This window comes from Chionomys nivalis, chromosome 17 (genome assembly GCF_950005125.1).
Source record: "Chionomys nivalis chromosome 17, mChiNiv1.1, whole genome shotgun sequence".
Taxonomy (NCBI): Eukaryota; Metazoa; Chordata; class Mammalia; order Rodentia; family Cricetidae; genus Chionomys; species Chionomys nivalis.
Window position 1 is genome coordinate 57,117,486 of NC_080102.1, and position 18,382 is coordinate 57,135,867.

The 18,382-nt window shown below is 40.3% G+C and overlaps 1 protein-coding gene and 1 pseudogene across 2 annotated transcripts in view; one reads left to right on the plus strand and one right to left on the minus strand.

Moving 5' to 3' along the window:
• Larp4 (La ribonucleoprotein 4) overlaps positions 1-17,452 on the plus strand; it is a 54,786-nt gene extending 37,334 nt beyond the window's left edge. For both annotated transcript variants that reach the window (XM_057791447.1, XM_057791448.1), the window contains exons 11-16: positions 1,310-1,522; positions 2,403-2,451; positions 4,387-4,548; positions 9,035-9,159; positions 10,872-11,040; positions 13,209-17,452. In XM_057791447.1, the coding sequence (XP_057647430.1) occupies positions 1,310-1,522; positions 2,403-2,451; positions 4,387-4,548; positions 9,035-9,159; positions 10,872-11,040; positions 13,209-13,547 (1,057 nt within the window). In that variant the 3' untranslated portion in view covers positions 13,548-17,452. The remainder of the gene's footprint in view (positions 1-1,309; positions 1,523-2,402; positions 2,452-4,386; positions 4,549-9,034; positions 9,160-10,871; positions 11,041-13,208) is intronic.
• LOC130888419 (golgin subfamily A member 5-like) lies at positions 15,699-17,994 on the minus strand (annotated as a pseudogene).
• Between the last annotated feature and the right edge of the window lie 388 nt (positions 17,995-18,382).

Genomic DNA, 18,382 nt, shown 5'->3' on the forward strand with positions numbered 1-18,382 from the left:
GAGACAGGGTTTCTCTGTGGTTTTGGAGCCTGTCCTGGAACTAGCTCTTGTAGGCCAGGCTGGTCTCGAACTCACAGAGATCCGCCTGCCTCTGCCTCCCGAGTGCTGGGATTAAAGGCGTGCGCCACCACCGCCCGGCAATATAACAATTTTTTGTGTGTGTTTTTCGAGACAGGGTTTCTCTGTGTAGCCTTGACTGTCCTGGAGCTAGCTCTAAGTACCAGGCTCGCTTCAAACTTACTGAAATATTTTTTGAAGCATCATTTTAGAGTTACTTTTACAAAGATTTTTAACCTTGTCTTTTTATAGTGCCTAAGGAGTAAATTAAGGTCTTGTCAGTGAGGTTTGTGGGGCAAGTTGTGAATTTTGGTTTGGTTGGAAAAGTTGTTAGAGTTAATACCTGTTTATGTTCTAATTATTTGTGGTGTTTCAGTTCTGCTCAGAAAGCCCAGAAATGACGCTGTTGTCACTATGAATTTCTGTCTGCAGAAAAGGCTGTAAGAAGCGGCATGTAAACTGCAACAGCATGCCAGTTACAAGTCCCGCATTTTCTTTTTTATCGGCTAGAGTGCCAAGATTCTCAGCTACGTGGGTTTTGTTTTTATGTTTATTTATTTTTTATTTTATTTTTCTTATTTTACTTTTCAGGACAGGGTCTCACTATAAACTAGGCTGGCCTTGAACTCACAGAGATCCACCTTCTCAGCCTCTGGAGTGCTGGGATTAAAGGCTGCCACCACTGCTGTCTGGTTGGGTTTTGATTTTTAGTTGTTTGTTTGTAGATAAGGTCTTTCTAGTCCTGTCTCTTCTGGTATTTTCCCCTAATATTAATAAGCAGCATTTTCCTATGTGTGTGATAAAAATATATAAAAATAAATACAATGTTTTTGGCTGCCTCTTGTCTTTGGTTCTTTTGCTTTTTGTTTTGCTTTTGTTTGTTTTGTTGTTGTTTTTGAAAAATTTTTTGGATACCAGTAAAATCCTAACTTCGGTTTTGTTGCTTTTTCTTTTTTTTTTTTTTTTGAGACAGTTACTCTATTGTGGCCCTGAATGTCCTGGAATTTCATATGTAGACCAGGCTGGCCTAAAGCTTACAAAGATTATCCTGCCTTTGTCTCCTTAGTGCTGGGTTAAAGGCATGCACCAGTAGGCTTGCTATTGATGCTGAGGTAGAAGTAGCTTTATGTGACACTTCATCCCCCCCCCCCATTACATGTGGAAATTCCTTTGCCTTTTCTTTAAAATATTACATAAGAGGTATAACATTTTCTTGCTTTATTCTTTTTTTTTTTTCTTTTTTTTCTTTTAGTGTGAAGCCTCATTTTAGGTCATCCAGTGGTTCAGAACACTCAGCAGAGGGCTCTGTGTCATTGGGGGATGGACCACTAAGCAAATCTAGTTCAAGGAACTTTATCTCTGAACGGCATAACTCTACAGTAACAGGGAGTCAAGAACAAGCTTATCTTCCAAAGGAAGCTCCCATTTTACAAATGGAACAGAATGGGGACCTTGTTAGGGGCAGGTAAGGAAACTTGATTTAATCATGATATGCTGATCTTCAATGTTGAAAACTATCTGTGATTTTTTTTGTTAATTCATTGGTGGCTGTAGAGATGACTCAGCATTTAAGAACAGTAACTCTTCCAGAGGTCCTGAGTTCAATTCCCAACAACCACATGGTGGCTCATAACCATCTATAATGAAATCTGGTGCCCTCTTCTGGGGCGCAGCTACACATGCAGGCAGAATATTGTATACATAATAAATAATCTTTTAAAAAATGAATTAATTGTTCTTAGAAGTTAATAGGACTTGGGAAGGTTTCATTTCAGTTTGAAGGGTTTGGTACTGCTAGGCATCAAACATCTCATTTAAGTACTACCACCAAGCTGCTTCTTTACATTTGAATCATTGGGGTTTTTTCTTTTGGTGTGTGTTGGGGAGGGGAGTGTTTTGTTTTTATCCCTCCCTGCCTGGCCTAGAACTTACCATGTAGAAATTAGATTGGGCACAAAACTCCCAAAGACACCTGCCTCTGCCTTCTAAAATGATTGGAATTAAAGGTGTATATCTTCATGTCTGGTTCTGCCTTCTAGTTTCAATTTCTTCTTAGTTATCAACTGTAAGAGCAGAGGACTATTTTGACTATTCTGTCTAAATCAGACTTCAATGCTTTTGATGTGGAAAATGTGGAAATGGGCCCAGCTAACTTTGTGGTGGTGGTAGTTAGTGAAATTTCTTGTTATTAGCTCAAGATCTCTTCAAAAAAAATTTACTTAACTTTTTAGGAATAATGGAAGAATAGCACCTATTTTGAAAAATTAAATATTTTAAGTAGATTTCTTTGTTAGAAAATAAGTGTATGTATTTCAAGAATTTTATATGCATTCTTTTGTTCAAAGGAGGGCTCTTTTCAGAGGTCGAAGGCGAAGAGATGATGACAGGGTCCCAGTAAGTACTTTCCTTTTTATACCTTCACTATTATTATTCCTTTTGGTCTGTCTTTTCTTTCTGGTTTTATTTTGTTGGTTATTCAAACAAAAATAATTGAACCTGATATTGATCTGAGTGTCATTTATACATTCACCCTCTAGTGCCTAGTTAGCTGTCTGGAGTTGTATTGCTAATTGTTTTGTTTTGGTTTTGGAGACAGGGTTTCTCTGTTTAACAGCCTTGGCTATCCTGAACTCACTGTGTAGACCAGGCTGATCTTGAATTTTCAGAGATTCACTACCTCTGCCTCCCAAATGCTAAGATTAAAGGCACATGCCACTACTGCTTGGCGTATTGCTAAGATTTATGTCTAGCATGTTCAAGTTGCTTAAAAAGTAATTTGACCCAGGTGTGGTGCTTGCCTTTAATTTCAGCTCCCAGAAGGAGGCAGTTCTCGCCAGTCTAGTCTACATAGTAAGTTCTAGACCGCGCCGGGCTTGGTGGCGCACGCCTTTAATCCCAGCACTCGGGAGGCAGAGGCAGGCGGATCTCTGTGAGTTCGAGACCAGCCTGGTCTACAGAGCTAGTTCCAGGACAGGCTCCAAAGCCACAGAGAAACCCTGTCTCGAAAAACCAAAAAAAAAAAAAAAAAAAAAAGTAAGTTCTAGACCAGCCAGGGATCCATTGTGAGAGAGCCTGTATTAAAAAGAAGCAGGAGAGGTAATTAAATTTGAAGGTTTATTATTATTACATTACTGTTACTTGTTGTTTGTGTTTAGGCAGTGTTTCATTGTAGAGCCCATACTGGCTTCAAACTCAGTCTTACTACTTCAACTTTCCAGCTCCTGTCTGTTGTGAAAGAGTGCTTTAACTATGTAAAGATGTGTTATATTTGCTTAATTTGTCTAATTATCAGGTGTCTTAGTCAGGATCTGATGCCTTCTTCTGGCCTCTGGTGACCAAGCACACACAGTACACAGACATACATATAGCCAAACACCCATACCAAAATATTGTTTAAAATAATTTTTAAAAAGTAGTAGTGGTTGCATGCCCTTAATCCCAGGACTCAAAAGCCAGAGGCTTGGTGAAATTTACAGTTTCAGGGTCAGTTTGCCCTACAAGTTCCAGTAAAGCATGGGGGGGGGGGGGAGATTTGCACTTTGCATTCAGTAATGAGGAAATGGTAAGAAATAGAATGGGGCCGGGCGGTGGTGGCGCACGCCTTTAATCCCAGCACGTGGGAGGCAGAGGCAGGCGGATCTCTGAGTTCGAGGCCAGCCTGGTCTACAAGAGCTAGTTCCAGGACAAAGAACCAAAAGCTATGGAGAAACCCTGTCTCGAAAAACCAAAAAAAAAAAAAAAAAAAAAAAAAAAAAAAAAAAAAAAAAAAAAAAAAAAAGGAAATAGAATGGGAGTTTTCTTGGAGGATATATGGGCTGATAGGTTGAAAGGAGAGATGGACTTTCTAAGCATGGTGTGTAGCAGGAGGATATTGTTCTGTCTGGAGATTATATGAAAGGATTAAAAGTAGGGTCACGATGGTTGTATTTCTTTACTTTTGTGATGGAAGAGGGATTTAGAAGAAAGTAGGAAGCAAAGAATTATAGGCATTGGCTAGGAGTTAAGAGATGTAGCAGAGTTTTCAAAAGAAAGCAGAAGGGCTTTGCAGTGGTTGGTGATGCACACCTTTAATCCCAGCACTCTGGAGGTGGAGCAGGCGGATCTCCATGCATTTGAGACCAGCCAGGCCTACACAAAGAAATCTTGTCTTAAAACACAAAAACAAAAAATAGAAAGGGGGGGACGACAGAAGAGGGAGCTAAGACTGAGATAAAGATCCGGGAATTTCTAAGGCGGTGTGGCTCTATGCCCTTTAGAAGTCCTGTTTTCTTACAGCTTTGGGAGTAGAAAATGTTAAGCACATGACCTGTTTAACTGTTTGTTTTATAGAGACCTCAGCCTTCAACAACTGAAGTGAAGGCTCCAACACCAAAGTTTGACTTACTAGCTACAAATTTTCCTCCCTTACCTGGAAGTTCATCAAGAATGCCAGATGAGCTTGTTCTGGAGAATAGAATGTCTGATGTTGTTAAAGGTGTCTACAAAGAAAAGGTAAACACTGAACTGTCCCATCTGTTCTTTCACTGACTGGGATTATATTTATATTTATCAGGGCTATCATATAAATTCGCACTTGCATTTAATTATTTGTTTTATAATTTCAGTTATTAGAATTTTCACCATATTTTGAGAGTTTTAAAAAGATGTATTATAAAACTCCAAGTAGCAAGGAAGTGTCCCTTGGTTTTTGTTTAGGTCAGCTCAGTTTGGTAGCTTATGTTAATGGGGAAAAGAGTCATTTCCACAAAAGTGCCTATATTTAGCTAGTGATGTAATAAATTCTAAGATAACTTGGTAAATTCAGACTTTCTAAGTAGATGCCAACCAATGTGGTAACACGTCTGTTTTGGGGGGGGTCTTGTTGCATAGCCCAGGTATTTTCCTACCCCAGCTGTCCCAGTGCTGAGATTCTGGCATTGTAGGCATGTCCACAATGTCTGGCACTATTTTTGAGTATGGGCCTCTCTCCATATCTGGAATCACAGGTCTCATAAGTTTTTCTTGTCTTCTACCTTAATTTCTTAGTGTATGTGTGTATACGTCTGTGGGAGAAGGCACATATATGGGGCTCAGAGGACAACTTTCAGAAGTCAGTTCTTTCCTTCCACTGTGTGTTCCAGGGGTCAACTGAGGTTGCCAGCTTTGTGCATCGAGCAGGTTTACCCACTGAGGCCCTAGTCCTAATGTGGCTATTAGTTATAATAGTACATAGACATACTGTAGCCTAAAATGCAGAACATCAGTCTCTGAAACTACATTCAACTTGACATTTTCCCCCCTCATTAGTTCTGTATTTCTAATTCACATGCTACAGATAGGGTTGTCGTTGATGATAAAATACACCAAGTAAAGGGGATTACCAGGTAGACTTGGTTTCTGTGGTGGTGGTGGCGGCGGCGGCAGTGGTTTTGTTGTTTGGTTGGTTTTGTAGTCATAGTCACTGATCTTTTACTTGCAAGGCTGGTAAGACTTTCCCTCATCACAGGTTGCTTTTTTCAGTCTCTGTCGCCTCCAGCCTAGGCTTTGAGGGTGGAGCGCACATGCTAGACAGAGAGAGAGAGAGAGGGAGGGAGGGAGGGAGGGAGGGAGGGAGGGAGGGAGGGAGGGAGGGAGGGAGGGAGGGGGAGGGAGGAGGAAGGAGAGAGAGAGGGAGGGAGGGGGAGGAGGAAGGAGAGAGAGAGAGAGAGAGAGAGAGAGAGAGAGAGAAACGTACGCACATTTGTGAGAGAGCACTAGATCATAGCTTTGTTTCTTATTCCACCTTATTTCAAATGGTCTCTCTCGTTCACTACTGCAATATTCCTTCTGATCACCTCTCATCTGCACAGTGATTCATTCGTGTGCACAGTACTGCAGCTATTTTTGTTTGAGTTCTGAGGAGTCAGATTTAAGGTGTCAGCCCTGCATCGTAATTTTTTACCCTTTATGCCCTCCCCCTAGCCCTTTTGGGTTTTTAGGCAAGGTGCCTCTGTGTGCTCCTGCCGGCCTGACTAACTTGCTGTGTAGAACCAGCTAATCTGGCACAGTGAGTCTTCTCCTTATCCTCCTGAGTGCTGGGGTCACAAGTCCTTAAGTGTAAATTTCCTCCTTTTTAGATTTTAAAGTTGGCAGAGCAATACAAGGATCAGGAGGGAAGGACTAAAAGTAATTAGGAAAGGAAAGATGGAAAGAGACTATAAGAAAAATGGGGTACAAGAGAGGAAATACTAAACAGCGGTGAGAAAGGGGGAGGGTATAATGATGTTCCAAACACATAAAATAAAAAGTATTGAAAATGAATTGCCCGGGATATTTCATTCCACCACTATGGAGTCAGGTCTCTGTGTTCAAGGACAGCCATGAGAAAGCCTATCTTGAAGAATTAAATAATTGATGAATAGAAAAGGGAGATAATAAAGAATGGTAGGAATGAGAGGACTGGTGAGCAGAACAGTTAGGCTCACACAGTCTAGAAAGAAGGAGGATTATATACACATTTTCTATCTAAAAATGTTTTTCTTCTCTCATACTTGATTAGTTTTTCTCTGGGTATAGTTCTCAATCAAATCATTTCCCCTTAGAATTTTAAAGGTATTTTGCTCTTTCCTGTTACTAAAAATATTGTTTAAAATGAAGCTGGAGAGATAGCTCAGGGGTTGAGTTCTACTAGTCTCACCGTGGGCTTGAGTTTGGCTCCCAGCACCCACATGTAACTCCATATTCAGGGGAGTCTGATACTTCAGGCCTCTGAGGCATCTCACTCACATGCACTACCTACACACAAATACACGTAATTTTAAAAGCAAATAAAAATATATCTCTAAAAATATGTTGGGCCAGGTGTGGTGCTTCCTGCACACCTTGAATCCCAGCACTCAGGAAGCAGAGGCAGGCAAATCTCTGTAAATTCCAGCACAGCCAGGGATCCATAGAGAAACCCTGAAAAAACATACATACATACCTACATACTTATTATGTATTTGAAAACGGTGTAATTGTTTCAGCAGTTCTGAAGTATAATTTTTTTTGTACTGCACAATCTAATTAAACTGTTTTAAAATTAGAACCTGTCATGGTTTCAGTGGCACATAAAGTAGCCATCTACTGCAGGCTGGCCGCCAACTCTCGTGTGCTGAGATTGCAGGCCTTTGCAACCACAACTGGCATGTATGTACATTTTGAAAGTGATGTGTGCTTCTCCCCATAATCCCATTCTACACCTGTGGGTTGGAAATACCTCGGTATTTTAGCAGCAACATGTGTATTCCCTCTTTATTTATTCTTTTTACTCTGTCTACTTACTTAAAAGCATTATTTTGATTTTGTAGTGACAATTTTCTTGCTTCCCTTTTACCCAAGTTGACAGATTTATTATTATTTTTTTTTAAACTTCTTTATATTTTTTGGGATTTTCACATCATGCACCCCAATTCTGCTTGCCTCCTGGTCCTCCCATATTTTCCCCTCATCCCTGCTGCACCCCCTCCAACAGGAAATAAAGTAAGCAAGCACGCAAACTAAAGCAAAAACAAAACAAAAAAATCCAAAGCGAGGCCAGAAGCCAGATGGTTTTGCCGCAAGCACACCTTTAATCCCAGGCAGGAGCAGGTGGATCTCTGTGAGTTCAAGGCCACCCTGGTCTACTATTTTAATACAGTTGCGAGAAGACATGGATGCCAACGAATTTAGCCTGTTCTCTTAACCTGCTGAAGCAGCAGCTCTCCAGCCCGTGTTTTGCTTTCTTTTTTTTTTTTTTTTGGAGGCAGGATCACCTTCTGTGGCTTATACTAAGCTGGAGCTTACTGAGTAGATCAGGCTGGCCTTGTACTTGTGGTGATCCTGCCTTCGCCTCTCAGGTGTTTGGAGTGTAGAGTCAGCCCTTGTGCTCAGCTATTCCCCCCTACCCCTAGCAACAAGCCTTTTGCTCTCTGTCTTTGAGTTGACTCTTGTAGGTATCTCAGATGAAGTCATACAGTGCTTATTTTTCTGTGACATGGCTTATTTTGTTTAGCAGAGTGTCCTCAAGGTTCATGTTCTTTGAATCATACCTGGCTATGTTTATACATTTACTACTTGATTTGCATTGGGTGGTTTCCTTTTTTGGCTCATGTAAATGATGCTATGAAGATTATTTGCATGAAATTTCCTGTAGTGTAGGTATGGCAGAATGCCTAACTAGACTTTTTCTTATGAAAGATAAATTTCATTGTTATTTGGGCACATTTTAAAGAAAATTATTTATACACCGTTCTGCTGGCGTGTATTCCTGCAGGCCAGAAGAGGGCACCAGATCTCACTATGGATGGTTGTGAGCCACCATGTAGTTGCTGGGAATTGAACTCAAGACCTAGGAGAATAATCATTGATCTTAACCTCTGAACCATCTCTCCAGCCCCATTGACACTTTATTATTATTATTATTATTAAGATTTATTTATTTATATAGCATTCTGCCTGCATGTATGCCCACACGCCGGAATAGGGCGCCAGATCTCATTACAGATGGTTGTGAGCCACTATATGGTTGCTGGGAATTGAACTCAGGACCTCTGGAAGAGCAGCTGGTGCTCTTAACCACTGAGCCATCTCTCCAGTCCCTATTCTTCTTCTTCTTCTTCTTCTTATTATTATTATTATTATTATTATTATTATTATTATTATTATTACTTTTAGGTAGCATGAGTAGAATTGGTTGAAAGGTCATATAGTAACTGTTTATTTAACTGCTAGATTTTGTTTGTTATTTGGGACAGGGTTTCTCTGTGTAGTCCTGGCTGTCCTGGAACTCACAGAGGTGCCTCTCTGCCTCCTGAGTGCTGGTATTAAAGGCGTGCACCGCCACCACCACACCTGGCTCTTGAACACCTCTTTATTATAGTATAAAGCAGTCTTATTTACGGTTGAATTGCTCATACTTTCAGTACTTGCTGGACAGTTGTTTTTCTTCTTTATTAAAATGTTCAAATGTGATTTCAAACTCTCTTCTTTCGACTTTTAGGACAATGAAGATTTGAGAGTTAGTTGCCCAGTTCCTGCAGAGGATGAACAGGCAGACAGTGCTTCTGCCCAGCAACTCAGCAGAAGTCCTGGTCCTTCGTGTCCAACTGAGCTTCCTGTTTTAAGGTATTTTTTTCTTTTCCACAGTAAGAGAACTTCAATATTAACTTTTTATTACTCTGGTAGTGCCTAGCTGTAATCTTAGCCCTTGGGATTCTGAGAAAAGAGGATTAAAAGTTTGAGTCTAGCCTTGACTACATACGGAGACCCCTTCTCAAAGGGTTGGGGGTAGAGTTGGTAAGATTGCTTAGAAGTTAAGAGCACATACTTTTCTTGTAAAAGCTGAGTTTGATTTCCAAGTACCTATGTCAGGCAATACACAGTTGTCTTTAACTCTAGCTCCAGGGAATTCAGTAACCTCGTTTGGATTCCAAGGGTAGCTTCACTCTTGTGTACATATAAGCCCAGACAAATATCCACATACAAAAAAAAAACAAACCCACTGGGCAGTAATGGCACATGCCTTTAATTCCAACACTCAGAGAGGCAGGCGGATCTCTGAGTTCAAGGCCAGCCTGCTCTACAAGAGCTACTTCCAGGACATCCAGGGCTGTTACACAGAGAAACCCTGTCTCAATAAAGCAAACCAAAAAAATCCTTGACTGGAGAATTGGATCAGCAGTTAAGAACACTCGTTGCTCTTACAGAGGACTGGAGTTCAATTGCTAACATACATTCAGTGTTCTCAACCTACTCTAGTGAGGATCTGATGCCCTCTTCTGACCTTTGGGCACCAGGCACACATGTGATACAAAACCTGAAATTTGAGGGCTGGAGAGATGGCTCAGAGGTTAAGAGCATTGCCTGCTCTTCCAAAGGTCCTGAGTTCAATTCCCAGCAACCACATGGTGGCTCACAACCATCTGTAGTGGGGTCTGGTGCCCTCTTCTGGCCTGAAGTCATACACACACAGACAGAATATTGTATACATAATAATAAAAAAAAGATTTCCTAAAAAAAAAAAAAAAAAAAAAAAAACAAAACCTGAAATTTGAAATTTATGCCCTGGCAGTGCTGAAGCACGCATGGGCAGCCCGTATATGGAGGTTCTGTTGAACTTGTCCATAGTGGGTCTCACGGTCTAAGTTGATGAGGACGACTGACCAGGTCTCTTCCTCAAGAGAGCACCAGATCTCATTACAGATGGTTGTGAACCACCATGTGGTTGCTTGGAATTGAACTCAGAACCTTTGGAAGAACAGTCAGTGCTATTAACCGCTGAGCCACCTCTCCATACAGGTTGCAAAACACATCCACATAAAAAATAAATAATAAAAGTTAAAAAATACATCTAAATAAACCAAATGTGGTGGTACACACCTTTAATCCCAAAACTTGGGAGGCAGTGGCAGGTAGGTTTCTGAGTTCTAGGCTAGCCTAGAGAGCTCAGATGTGTCCAGGGCTACTACATAGTGAGACTCTGTCAGAGAAAACCAGATATAAAAAGTAAAAATTTAGATAAAACTAAAATTGGGACTTTCTTTTTCATGTATTTTGTATTTATTTTTTGGGGTCTCATTTATATATTTTGATCATATCTACCCTTATTTTTCTCTTTTCCAGCTCTTTTTTTTTTCTTTTTAATAATCCACTGAGTCCAGTACTGCTGCTCATATGACATGAGTTTGGTAGGGCTTCTACTGGTGTTTGGATTCCCTGCCAGGGGCACCACTCAAGGAAGCTGACTCCCCATCCTCAGTTTCTTGCAAAAGGTTTTCAGCAGTAGCTCAGCTGTTCCTGTGTATTAAACTAACCCTAGTATCACTTTTTTTGTTCAGCACAACTCAGCAAGAAAAGGATCAACTGGAGGATTCTACAGTTCCAAAGGATGTTCTCAGTCAGATGACTGTACCAGTTTCTTCTCCAGCTACTGCAAAGCCATCAAGGGCAGACACTGCTTCACCTTGCAATAGTAACATCGGTGCACCCACCGCTGTGAATCTACAGGTAAGTTGAATAGTTCATATGAGAAAAAAATACAATGTGGTAGACGAGAAAACTTATTTTTTCAGATCTGGCAAGGTGGCTTAGTGTGAGTAAATGTGCCTGATGCCATGCTGCCCTGAGTTTAACATCTGGGACTCACTTGGTAGGAGACAACCAACTCCAGCAAGCTGTTGTTGTCCTCTGACCACCATGCACCCACCATGGCACAAGTTTATCTACATACACACACACATACACACACACGATAAATAAAATGTAATTTAAAAACTTTTTAAATATCCTGGCAGTGGTGGTGCACACTTCTAATTCCAGCACTCTGTGGGGTCAGAGGCAGGAGGATCTCGTGTGAGTTCAATGCTAGCCTGGTCTACAGTGATTTCCAGGATAGACAAGGCTATGCAGAGAAATTTAAACTGTCTTTTCACGTAACACATTGGTAGAGCACAGTCATTTGCGAGTATTACAGATTACGACTGCTGTGTTGCTTTATTTTTATTTTTATTGTATGCTATAAAAGGGGGTCAGTCAGGCATAATGGTGTATAACTGGAATTCATCACTCTGATGACTGAGGCAGGAGGATCTCTCTGAAATCAAAGCTACTCATAACTACAGAGTGAATTTGATGCTAGCTTGGACTTTAGAGTGAGATTATGCCCCCCCCACAAAAAAAAGAGTTTGAAGTCCTTTTTTTTTTTTTTTAAAAAAAAAAAAAAAGATTTATTTATTATATATAGTGTTCTGTCTGCATGTGTGCCTGCAGGCCAGAAGAGGGTGCCAGATCTTATTACAGATGGTAGTAAGCCACCATGTGGTTGACGGGAATTGAACTTAGAACCTCTGGAAGAGCCCTCCCTAAAGGAGCTGTCTTTAATATGTTGAGTAATCTTGTAATTCAGTAATAGTATTAGAGTAATAGTTCCTATTTCTCCCAAAGTTCTTTGTGGGGAGGCGGCGATGAGACAGGTTCTCTCCATGTAGCCCTACCCGTTCTGAAACTCTGTAGAGCAAGCTGGCCTCAAATTCATAGAGATACGACCCATTGCTTCACAAGTGTTGGGATTCAAGGTGTGTGCTACTATACCCAGTCTACCCAAGTTACAGTAGTTTTCTGGGTGCCAGGCTGAATTCTTGGCTCTGTAGCTGTGCCGGAGAGAGACTTAGTGCCTGTTGTTCTGTGAGTGCTGCTACAGGAAGCTGTGAGGGGAGCATGGGTGAGCTAGGAAGCTACAACATGGTAAGTGGACTGGGACGAGCAGTGTGAGCTAGTGTGGCGGTTCCTTCCCGGGACTGGAGGCTATGGCCAGATTCAGTGTCCTGTGATGTCCCTTGCTGTTCTTGCAGCTCCCTGAACCCAGGAGCAGGCTTCTGAATAACATAGACGCTTTGTGGGTTAGAGTGTCAGTGCTGGAGGACCCTTGGGCTTGCTGGCTTCTAGGTTCAGTGTAAGACACTGTCTCTAGAAATAAGGTGCAGTGCAATAGAGGGGGGATACTCAGCATTCTCTGGATTTCTCAAGCAGACATAGGCAAGTACAACACACACAGCTATATAGTTTAACCTGTTCTTCAGTGGTAGGAATTTAACACACACACACCCCTCTCCCCTGGCTGTCCTGGTACTAGCTCTTGTAGACCAGGTTGGTCTCAAACTCACAGAGATCCGCCTGGTGCTGCCTTCTGAGTTATAGGTGCACCACCACTGCCTGGCCTGACAACCTGAATTTGATCCTCGGTGTCAAGAGAGAACTAAGTCATACAAAATCGTCCTCTAAACTTCATGTGAACTGTTGAGTGTTGCATGACATACACACATACACAAAAATAATGATAGCTGGGCAGTGATAGTGCATGCCTTTCATCATAGCACTTGGGAGGCACAGTCAGGTAGATCTTTGATCTTTGTGTGTTCATGGCCAACCTGGTCTACTAAGCTGAGTTGCAAGACAGCCAGAACTACACAGAGAGACCCTATCTCGAAAAACATCATCATCATAATTTTAAGTAAGAAATCTTAGAGAAATTCCAAAGGCATTAACTATACTCTATAGCAGTATACACGAGAGTACATATTTTCCTAGACACTAACTTTTACTGTCCCTTTGGTTAAAGCTAATAATTTATTTATGTTTCAGAGAAATATACTCAATAATTTATTATATTTTTATAGGAACCTCGAAAGTTAAGTTATGCTGAGGTGTGTCAGAAGCCTCCTAAAGAGCCATCTCCAGTTCCTGTCCAGCCGCTACGGGAACTGAGATCCAATGTTGCGTCTCCCACCAGAAATGAAGAGAATGGATCTCCTGAGAAGCCTGTTGAAAAAACATATGAGAAACCAGAAACAAGGGCTAGTAAGGATCATTCTGGCTTCCGCGGCAGTGCCATTCCCAGGGGAGCAGCTGGAAAAATCAGGGAACAGAGACGGCAGTTTAGCCATAGGGCTATACCTCAGGGAGTGACTCGACGTAATGGGAAAGAGCAGTTTGTGCCACCCAGATCACCAAAGTAAAACACAACCGTAACAGAAGCTACTCAGAAACTTCTCTCTTCCCACTAAACTTGAGCCTATATTGAACTGTCTTGGAGGGGAGGAAGTAGCCAGGAAAGATGGGAAGGAAGTATGTCCTTAAATATTATGGATTTTGGAATTGTAAGAGGAACCCAAAATTCATCTCTAAATGATTTTCAAATGCTGGAGGATTCCAATCAGTATAAATATATATAAATATATATATACACATATATATAAATATAATTTTTCTATTTTTGTTTTTGATTTTAGTTTGCAGGGATTTTCTGCCTGGAATCAATTTTGAAGGTTCAGATTTAGCTTGGGAGAGAAAACAAAAAAACATATCCTTCAGTATAGGAGATGAGGGAGTGAGAGAAAATATTTTTTGAAGAAACATTTCTGTAAAAATTAGAAATTACTTTTTTTAATCTATTTAAAGTTTGGCTTGAAGAATGCCATCTCTGACAAATGGCCTTGTGTTGCAAAGCAGATCAGTGGCTGGGGATCTGTTCTGGGTGTGAGTGTGTGCAAAGTGATTGAAGCCAAATCTGTTGTCGTGTTAGTAAATGATTTAAAAACTGAATGTAATACTTGAGTAGACTTTTGTAGTTTGGAATTTAGTTTGTTTTTTTGACATTACTAATATTGTATTGTATTGAGCTAGCTATTAAGCTTGATTGTGTGTGAAGCTGTGACTACCAATCAGTTTGATATTCAAGAGAAGAATAGAGATTATTAAAAAACAATTGAAAATTTCTGTTTTAGACCTGAATACTGGATAGGTCAAATAGATTTCAGAGGTTCAAACTGCCCTGTGACTTTTTTTTAAAAAACTTTTCTCTTTAAAATGGGAGACAAATTTTTTTCTTACTTGTTTGTTAGTCTCTGTTCTTTGACTCTTCACCCCCAGAAGCAAAATAACCAACCATTTCCTGTGGTTTCTCACTACTTTGACCAATTTAATCAAATCATACAACTATCCTAAACATTATAATGGATTACTGAAAGATTTTATTCTTCTATTAAAGCAATCTGAATTTTAGATCCCAGGATGGTGCTGGCCTGCCATTAATTTATTTGTATTGGTGTTAAAAATGAAGCAGAATGCTTTTGGGTGTGGTGGCGTACATCTCCAATCCCAGCTTCTGAGGTCTATGCCTGCCTGGTTTACATGAGATCCAGTCTATCCAAGACTACCTAGTGAGAGACCCTCTTCCAAAGAAATTAAAAATAGAAAGACAAAACAATGTAACTGATTTTTTTAAAGTGGTATAAAAGAGAAAAAATTTCAAAATCTAATTTGGGGGATTTCTTTTTCTTTTTATAGTGTTTATCATCTTTCTTTCCCTTCCTTCCCCAAAAAATACAGTTTGGAATTCACAGACTAAAAATAGCAAGTCGAGAAATTTGAGATAAAGCGAGAAAAGTGGTTGAAGAAAATAAATGCATAATTTCTCAGTGAATAAAGTTGTAGCTGTCATATATTAAATAGGAAAGTTTACCTGCTGGTATTAGAAAACAGCTCAAGTATGAAAAACCATGTTGCATTAATGTCTTAAGTCATAGCCTTTTTATAGTTTTATGTAGGGTGGTGGTTTATTTTCTGCTTAGGGATAGTTCATAATAGTAAGAACTGTCCCTTCTATTAGTGAGTTATGTTTGTACAAATTGAAATTGTAAGTTGTGAGCACTGGAAAGCACCATTGTGACATAAACATCATAGTAATATATGTAAATGGAAGTTAAAATTGCATTACTGTGAAACTTACCTTCCACCTCTTTTTATTATTATAAAGAAATCTTTTTATTTTTATTCTTAAATACAATTGGTTTCTCTGATTATAACCCATAATCAGTGTCACCTAAAATAGAAAGATCTCTACAGAACAACCACCCCAGGTCTGTCTCTCTCTCCATTTCTAGGGCAGTTGTACTCAAAAAAAGCAGAGCTGAATTTGTCAAATTACTGTCTGCATTTAAAGACTCTCATGGAAATAAGGGAGAGTCAGACACCAGAGTAATAAAATTAAAAGCTTTCCATGATGAAACCATCTTGTGCACTATTCTGAGCAGTCTTAGATGTTGGTCTTTCTGCTGATTCTAGCTCTGGACAATAGCAGGCGCACTTGGGAACCAATGGCTCTCAGTTCACTTGCCATACGGTTGGTCATGGTGCATTTCTGGTGAGTAAGTCAGCAGGACAATCATGACCCAGAGGTGAAGCAAAACTATATAGATAATTACAAACACTCGTGCTATGGGGCATCTTCGGAGAAAAATTCCCAGGCGGATACTAAACTGGTCAATGGAGCTAGCAGCTTTGCAAAGCTTACCATACATTCCTGCCAGATTAGTTTCTGTGTTATTAAGAACAGGAACATTTCGCAGGCATGTCCCTTCACCACTGTCAATTCCAGACATGGTAATGGAGGATCCGCTGCTGGGCCCGGTGGAGACAGAGTGCACCTGCTGTTCCAGGCGCTCTAGTTGGAAGACTAAGGAGCTCTTTTCTGTGCTGAGGTTCTCTAGCATGGTCTGCTGCTGGATGTCTCTGTCAGCTGATGGAGTCGGCTTTCTAGTTCCGACTGGCTGCTGTTGCTTAAAGTTTTGTTGGTAAGCTGGTTCCTCTCAATCCTTAATTCTGCTTTGCAGGGTGTTGTTTGTTCCATGCAGATCTTCTTCCATGTAATGAAATTCCTGTTTTATCTGGTCCAGTTTTGTCTCCAGCTCTTGTTTAGAGGTTTTCTGCCTAGTTATCTGGTCTTGCAGATCGTGTAACTGTTCTCTTGCTGATTCTGCTTCACCAACCTGCTGAGCCTCCATATCCTGCAACTCAGATCTCAGCTGATGTATCTGGCCCATCCGCTTCTGGATCTCCTCCTTTTGCATCTCCTTCTCGTGCCGAAGTTCTAGCTCCATGTTGCCAGCCATGCTGCTGTCTAGGCCTTCAAAACTGGAGCCTTCCTTTAAACTGTTTGTCAATTTTTCTTTAGACTGGAGTATTTGTGTAGCTTTCTGCTTGTAGTAAATTAATTCCTGCTTAGAAGACTCCAAGCTCGACCTGTGTAGCTTGACTTGCTGCTGGAGCTCATCAACCTCCTTCTTCTCCTCAGAGTACTTTCTTTCTGCCAGAGTAACCGCTTCTGCCAAATTCTTATGTTCCGCTTCCATTTTATTAAGGCGTGCAGTGAACTCACTCTGCATCTGTTTGTAGCTCTCCTGCTCTCTCTTCAGAGTGGCATCCACCTCATGCAGCCTCTCCTGAAGAGTTTGCAGAGCTTGGTTCTGTAGACTACTGCCTTCATTGTTCGTGACTTTTCACTCTGCAAGGCTTCCAGTGTTTCCATGGTCAGCCTCCTGCTGCAGTCGCACTTAGAGCACAGCCAGCTGGAATCCTTTGCAGCCACTGCTTCAGTAAGGTCATCAACTTGGGCTCATAGTTCCTGAGTTATTCGATCACTTTTTGAATGGTCAACATTCCATTTTTCAACTCTTGCCCTTGCCTTATTTCTTCTTGAGTTCTTTGGATCTCTGAAGTAGTGTTAACTCTTACGTGTCAGATTTGTGTTAGTGGGTAATTCTTAAAAGCTTTGAAAACACTGCAGGAATCGTGTAACCCAGAATTATTTCTTTGTAACTTATTCAGCTTGGCAAACGCTTTTGATTTGGTGGGTTGATAACATGGTGTATTTACTCAGTTGGAAACAATTATTTCTAAATACTATTTTTTTAATCATCTACTAGATGGAGCATACAATAAAACTACCTGTACTAAAAATTGGGAGAACTTTAGATCGTTTAAAAAGTATTAATAATCATTAGCTGCTTTAATGATAAAAAGTGTTCTGTTTACCTAGAAATGATAAACATTTAAAGTGTTAACATCCTATGAATGCAGTGGATTAATAGAATAAACATTTTGCAAAAATCACTTGGTAAAGATTATAAGCTTTATTTTTGCACTTAAAATGAAAAATATTTTTTTGAAAGGTGTCACAGATGTAGTTTCCAATTTCTTGTAAGCTTGTGTGATTTACTGGTAGTCCATTAAAACACTGCAAGTTGCGTTTTTGCAGTGCTGCCCTTGAACCCAGGACCTTCCACAGGCCCCATAAGTGTTCTGCACTGACGTATAACCCTAACTTCTCAAAGTTCTGAATGAAATTCAAGAAGAATTTCTTTTGAAAAAATACTGGGTGTAGAAATTTTTTAAAGCATAGGATTTTTAATTTCCCTCAGTACTTCTAAATAAGCTCCCATTTAATGGGAGTTTATGTGGGATTGGGGGGCAATGAAAATTAATTTGTAATATATAATATATATTCATAGTGTGTATTTGGCAGTTATTTTATCGCAGCAGATTTAGGTGTGATGATGCCGGCGAGTTGTCTGAAACTGACTTTTGCCCATCGTTACTGTTAAAGCCGATTGGATTGGTGTTCATAATGTTTCAACTGCTTTTGGTTCTTGAGATGGGGGAATTTGAATATCAAAGTTTTCTCTTCACCCCATGGCTTAACATTTTCTTGCATTGTTGAAGGCCAAAAGTAGATAAAGTGTATTTTAGGGTTCTTGCATGAAAGAGCAAAATCCCACAGGTTCATCACTTTGCGTTTCATAGAGAGTGTACGCAGAGGGGCATGGGAGAACCTTCTCGTCTTCTGTCTTGATAATATCAAATGCTGTCTCTAATCTAAGGAATCTCAATTTTGCCAAATATAGTCATTGGCATTTAAAATAGAGAGCTATCTAAATTTTTGGAGATCAACTGTATTTTGGAGACAGACGAGACCTTTAAATGCTGAGGGGTTTGTTGTTGTCTTACCTGCATA